Source organism: Aspergillus heteromorphus, assembly GCF_003184545.1.
Source record: "Aspergillus heteromorphus CBS 117.55 chromosome Unknown BO70scaffold_10, whole genome shotgun sequence".
Lineage (NCBI taxonomy): Eukaryota > Fungi > Ascomycota > Eurotiomycetes > Eurotiales > Aspergillaceae > Aspergillus > Aspergillus heteromorphus.
The window spans coordinates 206,354-223,715 of NW_020290415.1; the positions used below are offsets into that span (position 1 = coordinate 206,354).

At 52.3% G+C, this 17,362-nt stretch overlaps 6 protein-coding genes across 6 annotated transcripts; 1 reads left to right on the forward strand and 5 right to left on the reverse strand.

Annotated features, from left to right (window-relative positions):
- Positions 1-143: 143 nt before the first annotated feature.
- BO70DRAFT_24451 (acyl-CoA desaturase) lies at positions 144-1,846 on the reverse strand. Its single transcript, XM_025538809.1, has 2 exons — positions 1,480-1,846; positions 144-1,429 (listed from the first exon to the last, which is right to left on the reverse strand). Exons 1-2 carry the CDS (start codon positions 1,724-1,726, stop codon positions 387-389), a joined length of 1,290 nt encoding a protein of 429 aa, XP_025399831.1. The 5' UTR covers positions 1,727-1,846; the 3' UTR covers positions 144-386.
- A 4,063-nt stretch (positions 1,847-5,909) lies between these two features.
- Positions 5,910-6,788, forward strand: BO70DRAFT_403540 (uncharacterized protein; the record flags this gene model as incomplete). Its single annotated transcript, XM_025547043.1, has 1 exon — positions 5,910-6,788. The coding sequence occupies one exon, from the start codon at positions 5,910-5,912 to the stop codon at positions 6,786-6,788; it is 879 nt and encodes a 292-aa protein (XP_025399832.1).
- A 1,143-nt stretch (positions 6,789-7,931) lies between these two features.
- On the reverse strand, positions 7,932-9,647 carry BO70DRAFT_290521 (amino acid transporter; the record flags this gene model as incomplete). Its single annotated transcript, XM_025539353.1, has 4 exons — positions 7,932-8,492; positions 8,558-8,719; positions 8,752-9,293; positions 9,353-9,647. 4 exons carry the CDS (start codon positions 9,645-9,647, stop codon positions 7,932-7,934), a joined length of 1,560 nt encoding a protein of 519 aa, XP_025399833.1.
- Positions 9,648-9,962: 315 nt separating this feature from the next.
- On the reverse strand, positions 9,963-11,297 carry BO70DRAFT_361510 (alpha/beta hydrolase). Its single transcript, XM_025543057.1, has 2 exons — positions 10,137-11,297; positions 9,963-9,989 (listed from the first exon to the last, which is right to left on the reverse strand). Exon 1 carries the CDS (start codon positions 10,916-10,918, stop codon positions 10,142-10,144), a length of 777 nt encoding a protein of 258 aa, XP_025399834.1. The 5' UTR covers positions 10,919-11,297; the 3' UTR covers positions 9,963-9,989; positions 10,137-10,141.
- A 571-nt stretch (positions 11,298-11,868) lies between these two features.
- On the reverse strand, positions 11,869-13,031 carry BO70DRAFT_335376 (NAD(P)-dependent alcohol dehydrogenase; the record flags this gene model as incomplete). Its single annotated transcript, XM_025541056.1, has 3 exons — positions 11,869-12,175; positions 12,246-12,678; positions 12,746-13,031. 3 exons carry the CDS (start codon positions 13,029-13,031, stop codon positions 11,893-11,895), a joined length of 1,002 nt encoding a protein of 333 aa, XP_025399835.1. The 3' UTR covers positions 11,869-11,892.
- A 1,143-nt stretch (positions 13,032-14,174) lies between these two features.
- On the reverse strand, positions 14,175-16,043 carry BO70DRAFT_313687 (KR-domain-containing protein; the record flags this gene model as incomplete). Its single annotated transcript, XM_025540253.1, has 3 exons — positions 14,175-14,961; positions 15,184-15,317; positions 15,372-16,043. Coding segments are annotated over 3 exons (1,593 nt in total), but the record flags the coding sequence as incomplete, so codon positions are not given.
- Between the last annotated feature and the right edge of the window lie 1,319 nt (positions 16,044-17,362).

Consider the following 17,362-nt stretch of genomic DNA (forward strand, 5'->3'; position numbering starts at 1 on the left):
AAGACTTTGGTGCGACTATTATTAGGACACGAGTGGCTTCTTTGAATTGTGATTAGAATTCGAAACAGCCCCGTTGGGATCGACGGGTTCCACGAGGCCATTCAGACCAAACGGGATCAATCAACCAGGGTTGGGGGCAAGGTCGGGGCGCCGTTTGCTTCCATTGCGTCATGATGCTGTTATCGTCTGGAGATCGTCTTCGTCCGTGCTTGGAGCTCTTCCGGCCATCCGAGGGTTTGGCTTTGTTGTGTAGGGCTGGGAAGATCGTCCTTGATTTTCAATGCATATGCTTCTCTGGATGGGATGTGGTTGTGATCTCCCTCCATGGAAAGGCTAAACCTAACTCTAATTTTTCAGAACTCTCATCTAGACCCTGAATGCTAACTTCAGTAGTAACCTTTCCATCGTTCCTTCTGCTGTCTCTTCCACACCTCCACCTCGCTGCCTCCCCGAATCACCCCGGCCCGCATCATGGAGAGCAAGTTATGCGCGGCATTAGAATGATAGTACACGCCCCCATTGAACATGGCGGTCGCATCCTTTCCCACCCCGGCCTGGATCATGCGTCTGCCCCCAGGATGATCCTGGATGAAGTCGGAAACATCATGGACGACGCCCGCGACCACGACCAAGGCCCTCGTCCTCGCCTGCTCCACATACTCGTCCCACTCCAAGACCGGCAACTCCCTCAGCGGCGTGCCCCAATCCAGCCTCGCCCTCTTCTCATCGACCTTTTTCTGCAACTGCTGCACGCGCCCCTTCTCAATCTCATTCGCGCGAAACTCCTTCAGATCGCACGCCAGCCCCATCTGCTTCCACAGCCAAATCGACCACTTCGTCGGATCATACTGATACCACTCGATCGCGTTGCGATAATCCGACGGAAACTCGTGATGGAAATTATGATACCCCTCGCCGAGGGTCACCAACGCCGTGAGAACATGATCCCGCGGCGAGTTCCGATCATCGAACGGCTGCTCACCCAGCCAATGCGCCAGCGAGTTCACGCAGAATGTCGCCTGCTGCACGACGAAGATCCGCAGAATCCCCGCGTAGATGAACCCGCCCCACCAGTCGTTCCAGAGCCCGGCGACGAGCATCGGGAAGACCATCCCCATCATGACCACGATCTTGAGGAAGTGCCGGTGCTGCCAGACCACGACCGGGTCGTCGTTGAGGTCCGAGATGTCGGTCCGCCCGAAGCGTTTGGGATTCTGCTTGAGGATCATCCAGCCGAAGTGCGAGTAGAAGAGTCCCTTGTTGACTGCGTAAGGGTCCCGCGCTGTGTCGGTGTAGCGGTGGTGTGCGCGGTGGTGGCGCGCCCACCAGCGTGCGGAGCCTTGGACGGCACCGCCGCCGGCTAGGGCGAGCCAGATGCGTAGGGGGAGGCTGGCTGTGTAGGAGCAGTGGGACCAGAGTCGGTGGTAACCTGTGCTGGGGGTTAGGATTGTGGTGGAGGGAGGGTTGGAGAGAACGGACCTGCGGTGATGCCGAGTCCGGTGAAGAAGTAGTAGGCAATGGCCCAGATGGCGGTCTTGAGTTGTAGAGGAACCCAGAAGGCTTGGATGCAGCCGTACAGAGGGATGAGGACAATCATCGTCACGTTCAGCCAGTTGACGTGCTTCTGCCAGTTTTGGAGCGTTATGGGGGTGTCTGCGATGTGAACTTTCTCTTTCCTCGAGCCATCCCCCGGGGATGGGGAAGGGGAAGGGGACTGTGTAGGCATTGCGACTTGCTCTGATGGGATGGGTGTTGTTGAGATGCGTTAGGAGATGTCGGAGGGAGGAGGGTGGTCGGATATATGTCAAGAGTGGATGGTTGGATACTAATCACGTTGTATCTGAGGCATGGTAGTTCAAGAATGGTCGAATAGTTGGGAGATAGAGATAGGCGATCTCCCAATGCAAGGCTGACCTGGTCATCGCGAAGGGTTGAGTGAATAGATCTGAGGGAGCAGACGACTAGTATGTCTGTTCAACAAGGATCTGCAGGTAAGAGCACGGTTGGGCTGGCCCGACAAGTGATTTTCAGTGGTGGTTGGAGTATCAAATTGCGATTCATGTTCGATGTTGGGATCCCAACTGCTCCCCCCTGTCAGGATGTGGAAGTATTGAACATATCGCCAGCGGCGAAGGATTATTCAACAAAATGCAAGAGGCCAACTGGTGACAACAGCAGATGCTTTGCGTAATACAATGTATGAAACAATGTGAATGTGGCTGTTTTTTAAGAGAAGGTCTCTTTAACCAACCATTACATCTGTAAATGTGAATCTCGATCTTCCTCATCCTGGGGATGCTCGAACTGGCGCGAAATGCGCTCCATAATTGGACCAAAAAGGGCAGCCCGAGGCCAACCCAGGCGGTTTAGTCTGTTTAGTGTGTTTATTAATCGCGGGGCGCGATAGAAATTGATCACAAAACAATCATGCCGAGGCCCCAATCCGTCTTGTCTTCCATTGAAAGGATCGCAGCTCAACGTTTAATCGGTGGCAGCAGATCTCAAGTCAAAACTTTCCGTTCCGCCATGGACCTGCATTTAACACCTCGCCAATGAAATAATCCCGACATTCTATCTAGAGTTTGTCCCAACAAGTCCACGGGAACTCCAAAGTTACTTCCCCTACATGCATCATCGGACCAAGGTCAAGTACCAGGTACACGTTTTAATCTACAGTCCACAACAACAGACAGGTTACGGATTCCGATAAATACGGCTGTGAAAAAGATTGGGCACGCTGATAGAAACCCTTGTCTATAACCTGTACCCTGCACGGGGAGCTTTCCACGGCAGCAGACTACTAGATAAAAAGCCACTCGACGGAATTCAAGCGTGGGAGGGGATGATTCGTAAATTACAGGAAGCAGGAAGATTGACACAGAAGCTAAATGCAGCGAGAGAGCCTGGAAACAGATTCGCTACTAGAGGCTGCAGTAGAAACGACCAATCCCTAGATTGCATTTGCAGAATCATCCGGGCTGAAGTCTCGGGGAACTCTTGCGCCTTTTGCTCGATCATCAAAATTCACCCAGACGTGGGACTTCGATGGCGGAAATGACAGAAATTCGGATGCAAGGGTTATAGAAAGACATATCAGGCCCGCGTCATATAACACACTGCGATATCATGGATAGGAAAGTCGGATTGTCACGAAGATCTTGCGTGGTGCCTTTCTGAAGTGGTAACTGGTTAGCGTCATTGCTACATACGACACACAATGTGATATGACTTGCAGAAATCCTCCGTCTCACTCGCAGATACATGCCAGAACCATCCCAACTCCATTTTCAAGTCCCCAATACATTCCATTTGTCCACCATTTCAATCGCAGAGACTTGCCAGAACCCTCGTGCATTTGATCTTCTCATCTGGCGATTCGCTTCAGTATCTCTGATGGAGGGCCGCAGCGGAAAAGGGAGGACTTTCCGCCCGGGAAGACCGGGCGATGGCATATATGGATGGCCACACATCCACGCAGGTCCGCAAAGAGATGGCTGCCCGATGCCAACAATCTCTCCCCAAGTGGATCTCTACTTTTTTTTAAAAAAAAGAAAATTTGGTATGATACTCAAAAAGAAATCTCCCGTTAAACGGCTGACGAGCTGGAAATCCAGAACTGAACGATGGCCTACGAGTGGCTAAAAGCGTCTGAAGGCGCATGGATCTTTCGACACCCATTATTGGGCCTGGTCGGCCGAAGCTGAGACCATACCTATACTTTTCCAACGTACTGAGGTGGATCGAAAAAATATCACTCGGGGATTTCCGGGGGGGAACTGACACGGCGAAGGCTCTCTTCGAGCGACTGAAGGCATAAGAAATTTCCAACGACTCGTACGAATTGAGTGAAAAGTAGCTGGATCCCCAACAGATGGGATGCGAGGCAAGCTTGGGCAGCTGGATTAACTGTTCACGACGAATAAGATGGGTCTAGGTATCAAAGGCGGGCATCTTGCGTGGCGTGGCGGCTTCATCGGGTCTCGAATGGGCCAACTGCCAAGCTTCGATTCTTCCTTGGCTTCGATTTCGCGCCCGTGCTCATCTTTTCGTTGCGGCGAAGAAACTCTGACAGGCTAATTCAGCGGGAGTTCTGCTGCGACCGAGGGCAAATATCACTCCCGGAAACGCGAAAGAGAGTAGACCTGCTCACGAAGCAGCGGGGGGGTTCTCCGTTCTCGGCGGACGAGGGAATGGGGCCTTACATCCTGGCCGGGCGTAGCCCTCACTGGTTTATCTCCAAATAAAATTCTAATAAATATTGAGATGATGTTCCTCAAATGCCCTTGGCTCGGAAGATCCCGAAGCCTTTCATTCAATTTCATTCAATCCCGGCCGGCTTCTTTGTTCCATCCTCCTCGCCCATGCCGAGCGACCAGATACTCATCGATCTTACTTGTGAAATCACGGATTTCCTCAAGCCTTACCAGTTTTCTCTGACCACTGTCATGATTCAACCTTCAATTGGTTGTTGTGTAGCATAATCATGCCTATTAACGTGCACATCCATCGAAATGCTACTTCCTCGGCGGTCTCTCTCGAAGCCCTCCTCTATTCCAACGCGGCCTGGGGTGTTCGTACCGATCCTCTTGTCCATTATAAACTTCTTTGTACGGAGTACTGATGGAGGGTTCCTTCCCATGTCTGTGTGACATGGCCATTGTCTCCGGCCAGGTCTTTCTCGTCGGAATTTTTCACTTCTACAGTACAGCCCGCTATATATGCTGCTGACCTGACCTGTCTCATTCCCACCTGCAAATCTACTATTGCTCAGCACACCATCTAAAGCATACCATGATACTCCTCAGCATCAGGGTTCCTCACCTATACTACTAGGTAACATGCCTGACTACGAGTCTTCCGACAACAGCAACAAATCTTCCGACAAGAAGTCTTCTGACTACAAGTCGTCTGATAACAAGTCTTCTGAAAAAAGCCCTGCCGACAAGAGGTCCTCGGACAGCGGAACTTCTGATAACAAGTCTTTCGACATGTCTTTCAAGCGGGGGTTAACCTATTAGCCACGCGGGCTATAGGAAAGACCTCTATAGCACTGGAGGCCGTATTAGGTTGTCTTCAAATTAGATCTCAAGAAAAGAGTGAAATATAGCAGGGCAGTCACACTCCAGTGTAAAAAGCTTATCATATATACTCGTACTTTTTCCCTCTCTACTATTAAATTCTTTTCTGGTTCTGAATTGTTTCAATACTGCCAAGAGTGTATATGCTGATTAATTCTCAAAAGTAAAATTAAAAATATATTGGAAGAGGTAAGAAATGGAATTATTAATTTTGGAATTATTTTTATAATTCAACGACGTGCGCTGCATTATCCCATGAAAATCCAAAGTCTCCAACTGTAGACATACCCAGCGGACAGCATAGCATGAAGCCCTTATTCTGATCGACAGCTACTTACTTTGTTTCCGGGATATAGCGATTATCACAGGGAACATTTCGTAGGCATCTGTCAGGACAGGTACGGTCCCGAGGCCAGGCGAGTGGGTCTCTTTCTGCCGCAGTGGCCTTCCGACAAACATACCCAGGGACAACATGGTATGAAGTCTTTTATTTATTGACAGTTACTTCCTATGTTTACGGGACATGGTCGTTGTCCAAGGTCGGGACTTTTCCATCGGCATCTTCCTTTTCTACATCACAGCCTGCTATATTTGTTGCTTTCTATTGACCTAATTGACGGTTACTTCCTATATATCCAAGATATGATTATTATTCTTGCCTGGGGCGTTCCATCGATATCCTTTTTTTTTATCCCACAACCTGCTATATATAATGCTTCACCTACCCGTTCCATTTTGCTTCAACTTGCAAGTTGACTATCACTTATCACAGCACCTACAGTGAACCCTAATATCCTCAGCCCAAAAATCATCTTTGATAATACCAAAAGAATGCCTCAAAACAAGTCTTTCAACGATGGATGGCTGTGGGCGCCGTCCCTCAACTACAAGCCAGGTTCATCCATTGCCGTGGGAAATATCATCGCGGACCCATTCAACCCCGATAACGTTCTGTGCAGCCTCGATTTGAGCGACCTGCCCCCTTCTGTCGAGTCAACCCAGGAGGAGAGTAGGTGCGGACACCAAGTCACACACAACATCAGTCTCAGTGGCCAGCTGAATCGACTCTTCAAGGGAAAGCTCGAAGAGGTGTTCACCTACCTGAACTCGACGATCGTCGTCAAGGGCATCGTCTCAAACTGCTTTCACAAGTATCCGTCTGGGAACGAGTTGGCCGACCAGCTCAAGGACCAGGCCAAAGTCCGCGAAGCAATGAAACTAGACAGTACCTTCTCCAAGCCTGTTTACTTGATTACCGGCGTCAAATTCGTCCAGACTGTCGACGTTGATTTCGTTCATAGTGCCTGGTCTTACGGTAAACGTCGCGTGTCCCGGATCCCCTTGAACGAGTGCAAGGGCGATAAGTTTGCGAGGTTTCCCCACACCGGCGTCTTCCATGGAGAGGGGATTGTGATCTCTTATGCGGTGGTCAAGGTCGTGCCGACGGGCTGGGTGGAGAAGGATCTCCGCGTGGAGTCCTTCCCGGAAGAGGGCCGCGCCTTCATCGATGAGGCGGCGAACAATTGGGTCTCCTTTCTTGAGTCTAGCCTCGACCTACCTGGGTGGGAGATGAACGAGGATGAGAAGATTAGTGATGATGAAGACGAGGAGTACTATGTAGAAGAAAGTGAGGATGATGAGGAAGAAAATGAGGAAGAAGATGAGAGCACCCATCCTGAGATGCCTCCAATTGAAGACCTCAGAATCTGAGTCGGATAGACGAGTGTATCCTTGATCTGCGGAGAGTAGCCACAGCCCGTCAAGGATTTTGATTCCGTAGCTGGTTTCGTCATTCCATATTTCATACTTTACTATCATATGTCTAGCCACATGTTTGTGCTGTTGACTGTCTCAAATTGAGTTTATTTCATCAGAACCACCACTAAATATTGCAAACATAACGTATGATTGGGCCAACAGAGCCTGCCAAAGTCTTTGTAGAGTGTAACGGTTGATCATAGTTTAACCCGAGAAGTAGGAATATTCGTTTTAATAGTCCTTAAGTTTCTGTCATACGTTTACTTAATTCTTTTTACTACTGGGCGAAAAGCACGCTCGACATGAGGAAAGAAAACCAACTCCGGATATCCGCAATAACGGGTCAGCCAAATAGACAGCGAAAATAAACAAGGATACACATGTGACCTCCAAAAGTATCCTCGTCGCATACTGATGGCGGAGACTAATCATCCACACCGAGTAGCATTCATGAACATAGAAACCGTTTCACCAGTGGCCAGTAACTAGGTTATTTGGTCAGTGTGGGGTCTGGAATAGGCGCTTACACCCCACACTTACCTTTCTCCGAGTGTAGCATCGTCGTGATGTGGCCTGCACCTGCAGGGAGGACGATCCACCCAGGCGCTTAAAACCATCCCGCACCATTATCGACAGGGCATTTTTCCATCCGCCCTTCGGAAAACCTACCTGAGTTGATACTTTCGGTGGGACATTAAATCTTGCGTTGTTCTTGCGCGTCAAAACAGGTAGACAGAGGTGGCCCTAAACTGTGGGACTAACGGGCGGTTCTTGGCCTCTGACGTTCAGTGGGGTATGCTGATGTGCAATCGCTATTAATTACGGTTTCAGTTCCAAGGATTCCTGCGTTGGTGTATGTGAGACGGAGGTAATTTCTATAGGGGGATTGAAGCTGATGAGTTGTTCAGCTGGCTGGTTTTGAGCGTCTGTCACCGATTCGTACGTAGTAGCAAGCTGTACGGGTGAATGATTTCTAAAGGATAAAAGGAGTGAACTGACATCTGATTCTGGTTTAATTGGATGATACCAACCTCCAACGCTCTGGGGATACTCCCAGCGTGCAAGAAGTAAATCGATGCCCCCAGTTCCCGATCTCTATCCACGTCTCTCCGCCCACTTCCTCCGAAGGTAATAAAACCCTACCCCGACCACCCACAGCGAGACGAGAACCACGGCCTGCAGCGGCGCAAAGACGGCTCCTCTCACGACCACAAACCCACTCACGAGGGCAAACGTGGCCGGGATGCCAATAAACGGCTTGTACGGCCGACGCAGCTCCGGCTGCCGGAACCGAAGGATGATGGCGCCCAGGACCGTCAGGAAGAAGAAGGAATATTCGCCCAGACCGTTGAAGGTGAGAAGGGCGCGGAAGTTTCCGAACAGGAGATAGGGGATGGGAAGCAAGGTCGCCAGGATGGTCGCGTTGATGGGCGCATCCGACCGTGGCGTCGTAGGGGTGGGGGGCTCCGGGTCAGGAGGCATCCCCAGGTAGCCGAGCACGCCTAGGAACCGGGGGAACCAGTCCATCTTGGACGCAGCGACAATCATGCGACCGGCGACGAAAGAGTTACCCAGCAGGGAGCCGGCCACGACGAGGCAGATCAGTATGGCTGCGAGTACTCCGCAGGCTGGGCCGAGGAGGTGAGTGATGGCAGTCTGGGATGTCGTTAGGGGAGATTATAACAGAAGGGGGGGGGGGGGGGGGGGGTCAGAATACTCACCACAGCGACGCTGTCGGTCATCGAAACGATCTTCCACGGGAGAAGGACATAGTACGCTGCATTGGCGGCGAGGAAACAGATAATGATGATGGGGACGGCGGTGTTGATGGCCAGCGGAAGCTGTCGGGCAGGGGAGGACAGTTCGGCGCTGATGTAGATCGCCTGCCAACACGTTCGCATCTTAGCACGCGGACCCTGAACACGCATCTATCCGATGGACGTACCTTATCCCAGCCCGAATAGGCCCAGAGGGCACCGTAGAGGGCGGCCGAGTAGTACCCGAGCGACTCCCACCCCCGGATAGAGTTCCAGTCGACCTCCGTCCCATCGGGAGTCCAGGTGTTCCTGGGCCCAAACCACGGATGGTTCAACCAGTCCTTTGGCCCAGCATGGCGGTTGATCCCCGACACCTGCAGGATCACCACCACCAGGCCCGCGAGGACAATGCCCGCAATGGCGAGGAACTTGGTGGTGACGGAGAAGCCGTTGAGGCGGGTGCTGGCCTTCGTGCTGATGGAGTTGGCCAGCCCGATCGCCAGCAGCACCAGAACGGACAGCAGTTTGTGGGAGATACTCCCTGCCTGATCGGTCACGCCTGCCGCGGAGAAGAGGCTCTCGACGAAGACAATGCTCAGGATGGCCAGCGTGGCGGGCATGACGGCGATGATCCAGGTCCAGGCGGCGAGGAAGCCAAACACATCGCCGAAGATGTACCGGAGATAGGGCTGCACGCCTCCTACGGGAGATGGTCAGTACGCAACAGGCACGGTGAATGAATGAGTCGAGTAAACCCACCTTCGCCTGGGATGGCCGTGCCCAGCTCGACCATGGTGCTGGCGCCCGTCCAGGCCAGAATGCCGCCCACCAGCCACACCAGCAACGCGACTCCCGGCGAGGGCACATTCGTGTCGATCGAGCCGGGTGAGGTGAAGATGCCGCTCCCGATCACAATGCTGATGACGATGGCGAAGGCCTCGATGGCGCCGAGATTCCGGGTGAAGCGCCCATCTGGGGTGGAGCTGGATTCCGACGCGGAGTCCGTGCTCCGGGTCTCGGCCAGGAGCGGCCGGTGGACGTCCTCCTCGGGCATTGAGATCGAGGTGTTGATGATGGATGATATGATGGATGAGAACGTATGGTTGGTGTGGGGGGGGGGAGTGGAAGGCTGGGAGGGAATGAGGGGGAGGGAGGAGGCTGGAGGCTGGGGAGTGACAGGTCAGTACGCGCTAATCACGCCATCGTCCCGGTGACGCGCCGGCGTCCGGATGAGGCTGCCCGCCATGCCCTTTCACCACTCCTCGCCGGATTCTGCGGAGGAGTATTCTTGCCTGTCTTGCTATGATCGAGTCAGCCGTCTACTGACCCCAATGGCTTCAAATCAACCATCTTCCAAGAAACGCGGACCAAAAAAAAAAAAAAAAACGTTGAAAAGGTTTATCATATTTCACTTCTCCTTGCAGTCTGGACTCTCTGGCAAATATCTCAATTTCAACCCCCAGTGTACCAACCCTCAGTCCCTCTATCTATATGGAAAAGAAACACACGCAGGCGAGGTATCCTCATTGACAGTCTTGCACAGTTTTACTAATACCGCGCCATGACCGTGTTAATAATCTCCACCACCTCCCGAGTGTTTGTGAAAGCAGGCGAATGTCCCGATTCCAGTTCGAAAGTCTCAACCTCCGCGCCCTCGCCCCGCATGGTCTCCACCATCCACCTCTGGTATTCGAACGGAACCGTCATGTCCCCAGTGGCGTAGACATAGGTGACCGGAATGTCCCTCCAGGCCACACGCGTGGTAGTGAGTGGCTGATACATGCAGTTGCCGTTCCACCGGGAAAAGGAGGAGATGTGTTTCTCCACCTCCGCATCATCGATGTTCGGGGCTGGGGTGACGAGGAGAGCCTTTGGGCTCTGGCTGAGAACGGTTTTATCGTCCGCGAAATCAAATGCCAGCGGCATGAGGTTTCCATGGCCAAATCGCTCCACCACGTCGATCATGCTGACGCCTTCACGAACCGTGAAGGCGCACAGAGAAATGATACGGACAACCCCCCCCTTTCCAGCAAGTTGGTCGAATCCAAGACCATGAAGGGCATTGCTCGCGACTTGGCCACTATAAGAATGGACGATGACGACAACAGACCGGCCGGCTTCGGCAAGACGCTTGGTGTGTTCGCGAAATTCAGCCGTGTCAGTCTCGAGGTCTGCCGTTGGTGGCCGAGAGCCGTTCATCGAGGGCAGATCGTGCACATGGACTTCGTGTCCAGAGGACTGGAGAAGACCCACTAGTCCTTGGTACGAGGCGGGACAGTGCCAGGCCCCGGGGATCAGGAGAATCACGGGCTTGGATGATGCCATGGTGATTGTAGTTTCGGGAGGCGATTTTTTCGAGAGCACACAAATGGAGGGTAAAGATGATGGCGAGGTTGGAAACTCTCAAGCCTGCCAGGTGATTTTGGGGGGTTGTCGGTGGGTTTATCAACCGGGGCGATTATCTACTGGCTCTCCAATGTGGCGCAGTTGGAAGAAGTGGGCAGTTAAGTATAATTTACTGGGATTGGACAGAACAGAACCAGATTGGATGATAGAGGCTTAGCAAGCTGCTGTAGTGACCCCTTTGAACCTAGCCAGCACTGGAGAACAAAGAACTGCATGGTGCGTGGAGAAGCAAGGCTGGCCTAGTTGCATAACCACAACCCTGTCTGGCCCCCAAATCCAGCCAGTCACAACATGTCACAACCCCACCTACTTGGGTGTCTGGACACCTTTTTGTCCGAGTGGTCTTTTTGAGCTGTTAGAACCGCACCGGGCAAAGGTATTTTCCTGGCATAGGAGAATGGCCGATCTAGTCAGATACATATAATCCTGGTTGCTTTCAATTATTTGTCCTTGTTGTCCGGAGGTAACATTCCACGTTAGTACCATGATGTTCGGTGCCAGATCTTTCACACACATGTCTAAGATAGACATATATCGGCCCTACAATCTAGCAAGTACTGGTTGTTTCAAGGTCATAGATCTCTTGGAATAGTCACATTTGCAACATGTTCCCATTACGAGGGTATGAATCTGGAAACTCGCAGCCTGAGGCACTGTAACAAGGCGAATGGTCAGTACCACGTGACACTTGGCGTGTTTGCGCTGTTTGCCGGGGCAGCTCGGGGAGAGTCCGGGGGGCTAACCCGATCGGGGCGGGGCGTTTACGTGGGGCAAGGCTACTAGGCCCAGGTTGGTCTAGTGCGAGTGGGCCACCACACAAGCTGGTCTGATCATCGGCGTCATCTCATCATCGTCATTATTATTGCTATCGATCTGGTATCTTGAATCATCCTTTACTCCTTCACCAACACTCCGCGGTATCTCATCTTGCCTTCCCGGAGCGTCTGCATGGCCTCCTCGATGCCCGCCGCGTTGAGGGGGAACTTCATGATCGTGGGGGTGATGTTCTTGCGGGCCGCGAACTCGAGAAGACTGCGGATGCTCTGACGGGAAGCGACCAGAGAACCCTGGATGCTGACGCCCCTCCACACGAGGCTCAGCATGGGCACGCGAGCAGGCTCAAAAGCCACCGTCAGGGGGTAGATGGTTCCGTGGGTGGCCATCAGGGGCAGGAGACTGACATGCGCGTTAGCTATAGGTCGCCCTTTACACCGCAGGCATGACACAAGGCACAGGGAGGACTCACGAGGGATAGTCGACACCGGCGCTTCCACAAAGCAGCAGGTGCTTGACCGGCTTGAAACCCTCAGGGGCGGGACCTCCGGACCGGAAGACGTGGAACTCGGAGGCTCCGAAGTCCATGGCCTCCTGGCGCTTGGACTCAGAGCTGGACAAAACGACAACATGGCATCCCATCGCGGCAGCCAGCTTGATGGCAACGTGGCCAAGACCACCGATGCCCATGATCGCCACGCGATCCGTCGAGCGGAGGCCATACTCGGTCAGGACGGTCCAGACCGTCGCACCGGCGCACATGAGAGGGGCGGCGTTGGCGGAATCATAACCCTCTGGGATGGGGTAGACGCAGTTGGCGTCCCAGACGGCGCCATAGCTGAAGGAGCCGTTATCCAAGTCGTGGAATCCGTACTGCTTCTGGTTCTCACAGTACTGGTCCCAACCTGCGAACGCATTAGACTGTTCGGTTTGGCTGCATTGCAAGAGGACGTCAATGGGGTGGAGTAGTACCAGTAGCACAGTTGTTGCAAGCAGTGCAGATGCTGTGGGTGTACCCGAATCCCACGCGATCTCCAACCTTGACGGCGGTGACACCGGGTCCGAGGGACTTCACAATTCCGACACCTTCGTGGCCGAGCACCTGGCCAGCCTTGAGATAGTGCTCGTCGGTACCGCAGAGACCGGAGTGGGTGGTCTCAATGAAGACTTCATTGTGCCCAAGGGTCTGCGTCGTCTGGCCCTGGACAATCCGACCCTCGGCAGAGCCACGGAACACATCGTATGTAATGCTGCTCATTTTGAACGGAGTTGAAAATATGATGAGTATTCAAAAAGAAAAGATGGACGGACCCAGATCGAAGTGGGATAACCGCACCTTATATAAAGACCCAGTTCTTTCTGCCATTGATTAATCATGCTTAGTGATGCCGAGGCAGCCGAAACGGCTCACGGCAGCATCGAAATTTTAGCATTATTAATGTTATGCTGGTGGAAACCGGGCGAATCTGTTGAAGAGACTGTTGACGGGGCCTGGAGGGCAACCCAGGGAACGTTTGCCGTCAACGGGGTTAGTTTCAGTTTACGGCATTCCTGATCCACCCGGTCCACCTTTCAGGAGGAAATTTTCCGAGGCAAACCCGCGTACGAAGAGCCCGTCAGGGTCGGGCAACCCAGTGAGCCGAGGCTGGAACGCGTTGCTGCTCTCCTCCTTGCCACACAAATACCTAATCCTGTACCGCACACTACGGCGCACTTGCTTGCTGATTCCTGGAGAGAAGCTTTCCTCCAACTCTAAGTGCCTCAGCCTCCAGGGGTCGCACTCGGGTGGCTTTGATGGCTGCAGATAAGGTTTTTTTCTGCGCCGGACCCGACAACGGGCCGGGAAGAATTCGAGAAGGCCTCGTGGTGCTTACGGATCCACCTCCGTGCCGAAAATCACCCGCCCCAAGATGCTGTCGATCTCCGTGCCTGGTCTGGACTTGCACTGGTGGGACATGGCCGAAACGGCACAAAAAGCAAATCCCGGGGACTGCGGAGCACAGTACTCCATCGTTCATTGTCCACGTTCATAGGTCTCGTTTGTACTGAGCACAATAATGCCCATTTTACCAAGGAGTTAGTCAGGTACCTGCGTTTGTCGTGATCGGTACGGCGATGGTTGTAATGTTCAAGGCCACGGAACAAACTTGCTGTTGTATAGAGTACAGTGATGTGGAAGCATGCTTCTCGTATGCACACATGCGCCAACGTCATCATCCATGATGCGATTAGGGCGCATGTCTCACCGCAACTCCACACGCGGAAAGCTCGGACAACTGTCCGCATGATGGAAATTGGTTACTGAACTTCTGCGGAAGCTATCAGGCCATAAGGTGATGGAGAGCAGAGAAAATATCGGAGTACATTTCAGTTCATCTCGCGGGGTCTACCCGCGATACCGACTATTTAGTGCCGCCAGTGCACTCAGCTGCCGCAATGGGGCATTTCCCATCAGATCAAAAACCGTGAGACTTGCACCGATCTCCCTCTCAAACCAGTTCTTCAAATCAACAGCGACCAGTGAATCAATCCCATAAGTGTGGATTGGCTTACTTGGTTCAATATCGGATGCTGGCAGCCCCAAAACTTGGCCGACCTTTGCAGAGGCCCACTCGCTGACAAGGGTAGCCGCCTCATCCTGCGAGGGCGCCGCCTTCAATGTGGCAGGAAGATCCATATCCACGGCGTTAGTCCGGTTTGGATCGCCCGAAGATCCGGGTGTCCCCATTCGAAACAAATGACTGAAGATCGGCCTCCGAATTGAATGGTGCAGGTCTATCCCCTTTGCCATCACTGCACAGGGCATTTCAATTCCAACGAGAACCTGTGCATCGTCAACCGAGAGCAACGGTAAATTAGGATTACAGTAGTAATCGATCAGGGCAATCAGCTCTTCCTGTGCGATTTCCATGAGATGTCCAATTCGACGCATCGAGGCCAACAGGAACTCGCTCTCCGCAACGACACCTTCAGCCACCATTAGACCAAGGTCGATGGAGACGGCCTTTTGTCCGCGAGCCAGCCGGTAGTGAGCAAGCGCATCCTTGAAGGTGTTTCCGGCTGCATAGTTGGCCTGTGCTCGACTTCCGAAGATCCCGTTGAGCGAGGCCAGGAGTACGAAGAAGTCCAGATCTTCCGGAAGGGCCCGGTGGAGATTCCACGACCCAGTCATCTTCGAACTTGTACTGCTGGCTGTGACATGGTGTGTTAAGTGTTAACTTACCCGCAGAGCCACCATCGCTTGAATGCATCCTCGTATCGGGGGCATCGTTTTCGTGAGATTGTCAATCGTCTCCTTTAAGCGTGCGAGATCACTGATATCCACCTTGGGCGTCGCAACGCATACAACTTGTGCTTCCCAATCATCCACGAGCTCCTGAGATGCGGATGTCTTGACGCCTGAGCGGGACAGAAGGATCGGATAGCGCGCCCCTCTGCTTGCCATCCATCGCGCAAAGCTTCGACCGAGCCCCCCAAGCCCCCCTGCAATGATATAGGAGGCGTTGGCCGGAAAGGTGTAAAGAGGCTTAGTCACACAGTCCACCTGAAAACCATTAGCACAGTTTCCACGCGGCGGGGGATAATCAGGGGAACATACGTCAAAGGCCGTCCCTTCTGTCAATTCGACGACGCGCTTTCCGGCCCTCTCCGGGTCCCGAAAACTTCGGAATGCCTCCTCAACATCCCCGGCTTGGAATGTCCTTAGAGGCTGCGGCGGCTTGATATTTTCTTCGAGGTAGCATTTGACCGCTTTCTTAAAGCACCGATGAACGAAATCCGGCTTCCTCTGGAGAATGTCTGACACGTTGAAGGAAGTGTGAGACATGCTTTTAACCTGCTTGCGAGGAATGGCGTTGGCTGAGCCTCGTGGCACTTCCAGGCTGATATCGACGATGCGACCGCAATGTGAAAGACACTCAGAGAAGTCGAAATAACTGGGACTAGCCAGGGAACCGATCACTACATCCACGCCTTGTCCATCAGTCAACTCATATAATTTCCTGCGGAACAAAGGTTCATCAATCGCCAATATGTAGTTCGATGGAATGCCGAACTTATTGCGGATAAACTCTCTCTTCGAGGTTGTGCTTGCAGTCGCCAGAACACGTGCACCTCGATTGATCGCCAGCTGGATCATCATCTGACCAACGCTGCTGGACGCCTGGTGGATCAACACAGTTTCTCTTTCTTCGACTCTTGCTACCTGATACATAGCGTGGTAGGCTACCCAAAGGGAAGTGGGCAGTGCAGCGCCCTCCGTGAAGGTCATATCCGTGGGGATCGAGACGGCATTGCTGGCTTTCACACGCACCTGTGTACGTGCCAACTGCGTACCAATAAGACATACCCTGTCTCCCGGTTGGAATCCCGGCTTTGCACCCGCCTTTTGAGCCACCCCATCACATTCGATGCCTAGATCGAGCTGATCGATCTGGCCTGACACTATGAGATGGTCGCGGAATGTCAGACCAAAAGCTTTCACCTGTACTAGCAGTTCGTCGTCCTGCAATGGTGAAGGGTCCCGTGCCTCCTCTCGATACCCTGGCATGGGAAAGGCCCCAGGAGGCGCTACATAAAGAGACGCCAGAGTATCGGGTTCAAGATGGCAGAAATCGCAGAACACCTCGGTAGGTCTGGAGCTAGGACGACTTATGCCACAGGTGGCCCGGGAGACCCAGGAAGGATCATATTGGGCATTCACGAGGTGGACGGTGATTGGCAGATAGGTGTTTTAAGCGAAGGGCCAACCCTAAGCTTGCCAACCCGCTCTATAAATTTATTGCCGTGATAATGTTTGCAACATGCTGTTCACTGTATATATTCTCTCCTATTCATGTCGATACCCCCATCGGGAAGTCTTGATATATACTAGTATAATACTGGTATTTTAATACAGAGGCCCCATATTAATATATGTTGTATACAGACGTGTGACAGTGTGGGTTGTAAAGCAGGAAGGTACCAGACATGGATAGGAAGGAGTAGTATTTAACCCTGTCGGCAGGTACCTAGAAGTACAACTTCTACTCAGGGGGGCAATTTGTTAAATTTCAGTCCACCCATAGCATGTGACTTTCTAGCCATCAATATCAACCAGCAAAAGTTTACATATAGTAAAACCGGTTGTTTACATGGGCAAGTCTAAAAAGTTTGGAGTGTGTCTTAGTCCCAGCCAACTAGCTATCCATCCCCTCCTTCCATCTGCGACCCACTTATTGCCAGGGTATACATGGCAAAAGGTTATCATGGCAGATTAAACGAAGCGCCTCGAGGATAAAATGCTCTGCAAAATGCGGGGAAAGTGACTTCTGATTGGCCGTAATTGTTTGCTTGAAAGCAAACTTACATCAATAATTGCAGATCACCATTATATCTGGAGGCGCGATATGCGGCAATTCATACAATCATTATAGCAAGCTGTGAGACACACAGCCAAAATGCCCTATTATTATACTAAAATTAGGTCTATGTCACTTCATACAGTTCCGGATATTGACTGAGGGGTTGACCAAAATAATTCCTAGGGGCCAACACCAGAAGCAATTCCTTCTCAACAGTCAGCTACTGTTAATGTTGTATGATGGTAAT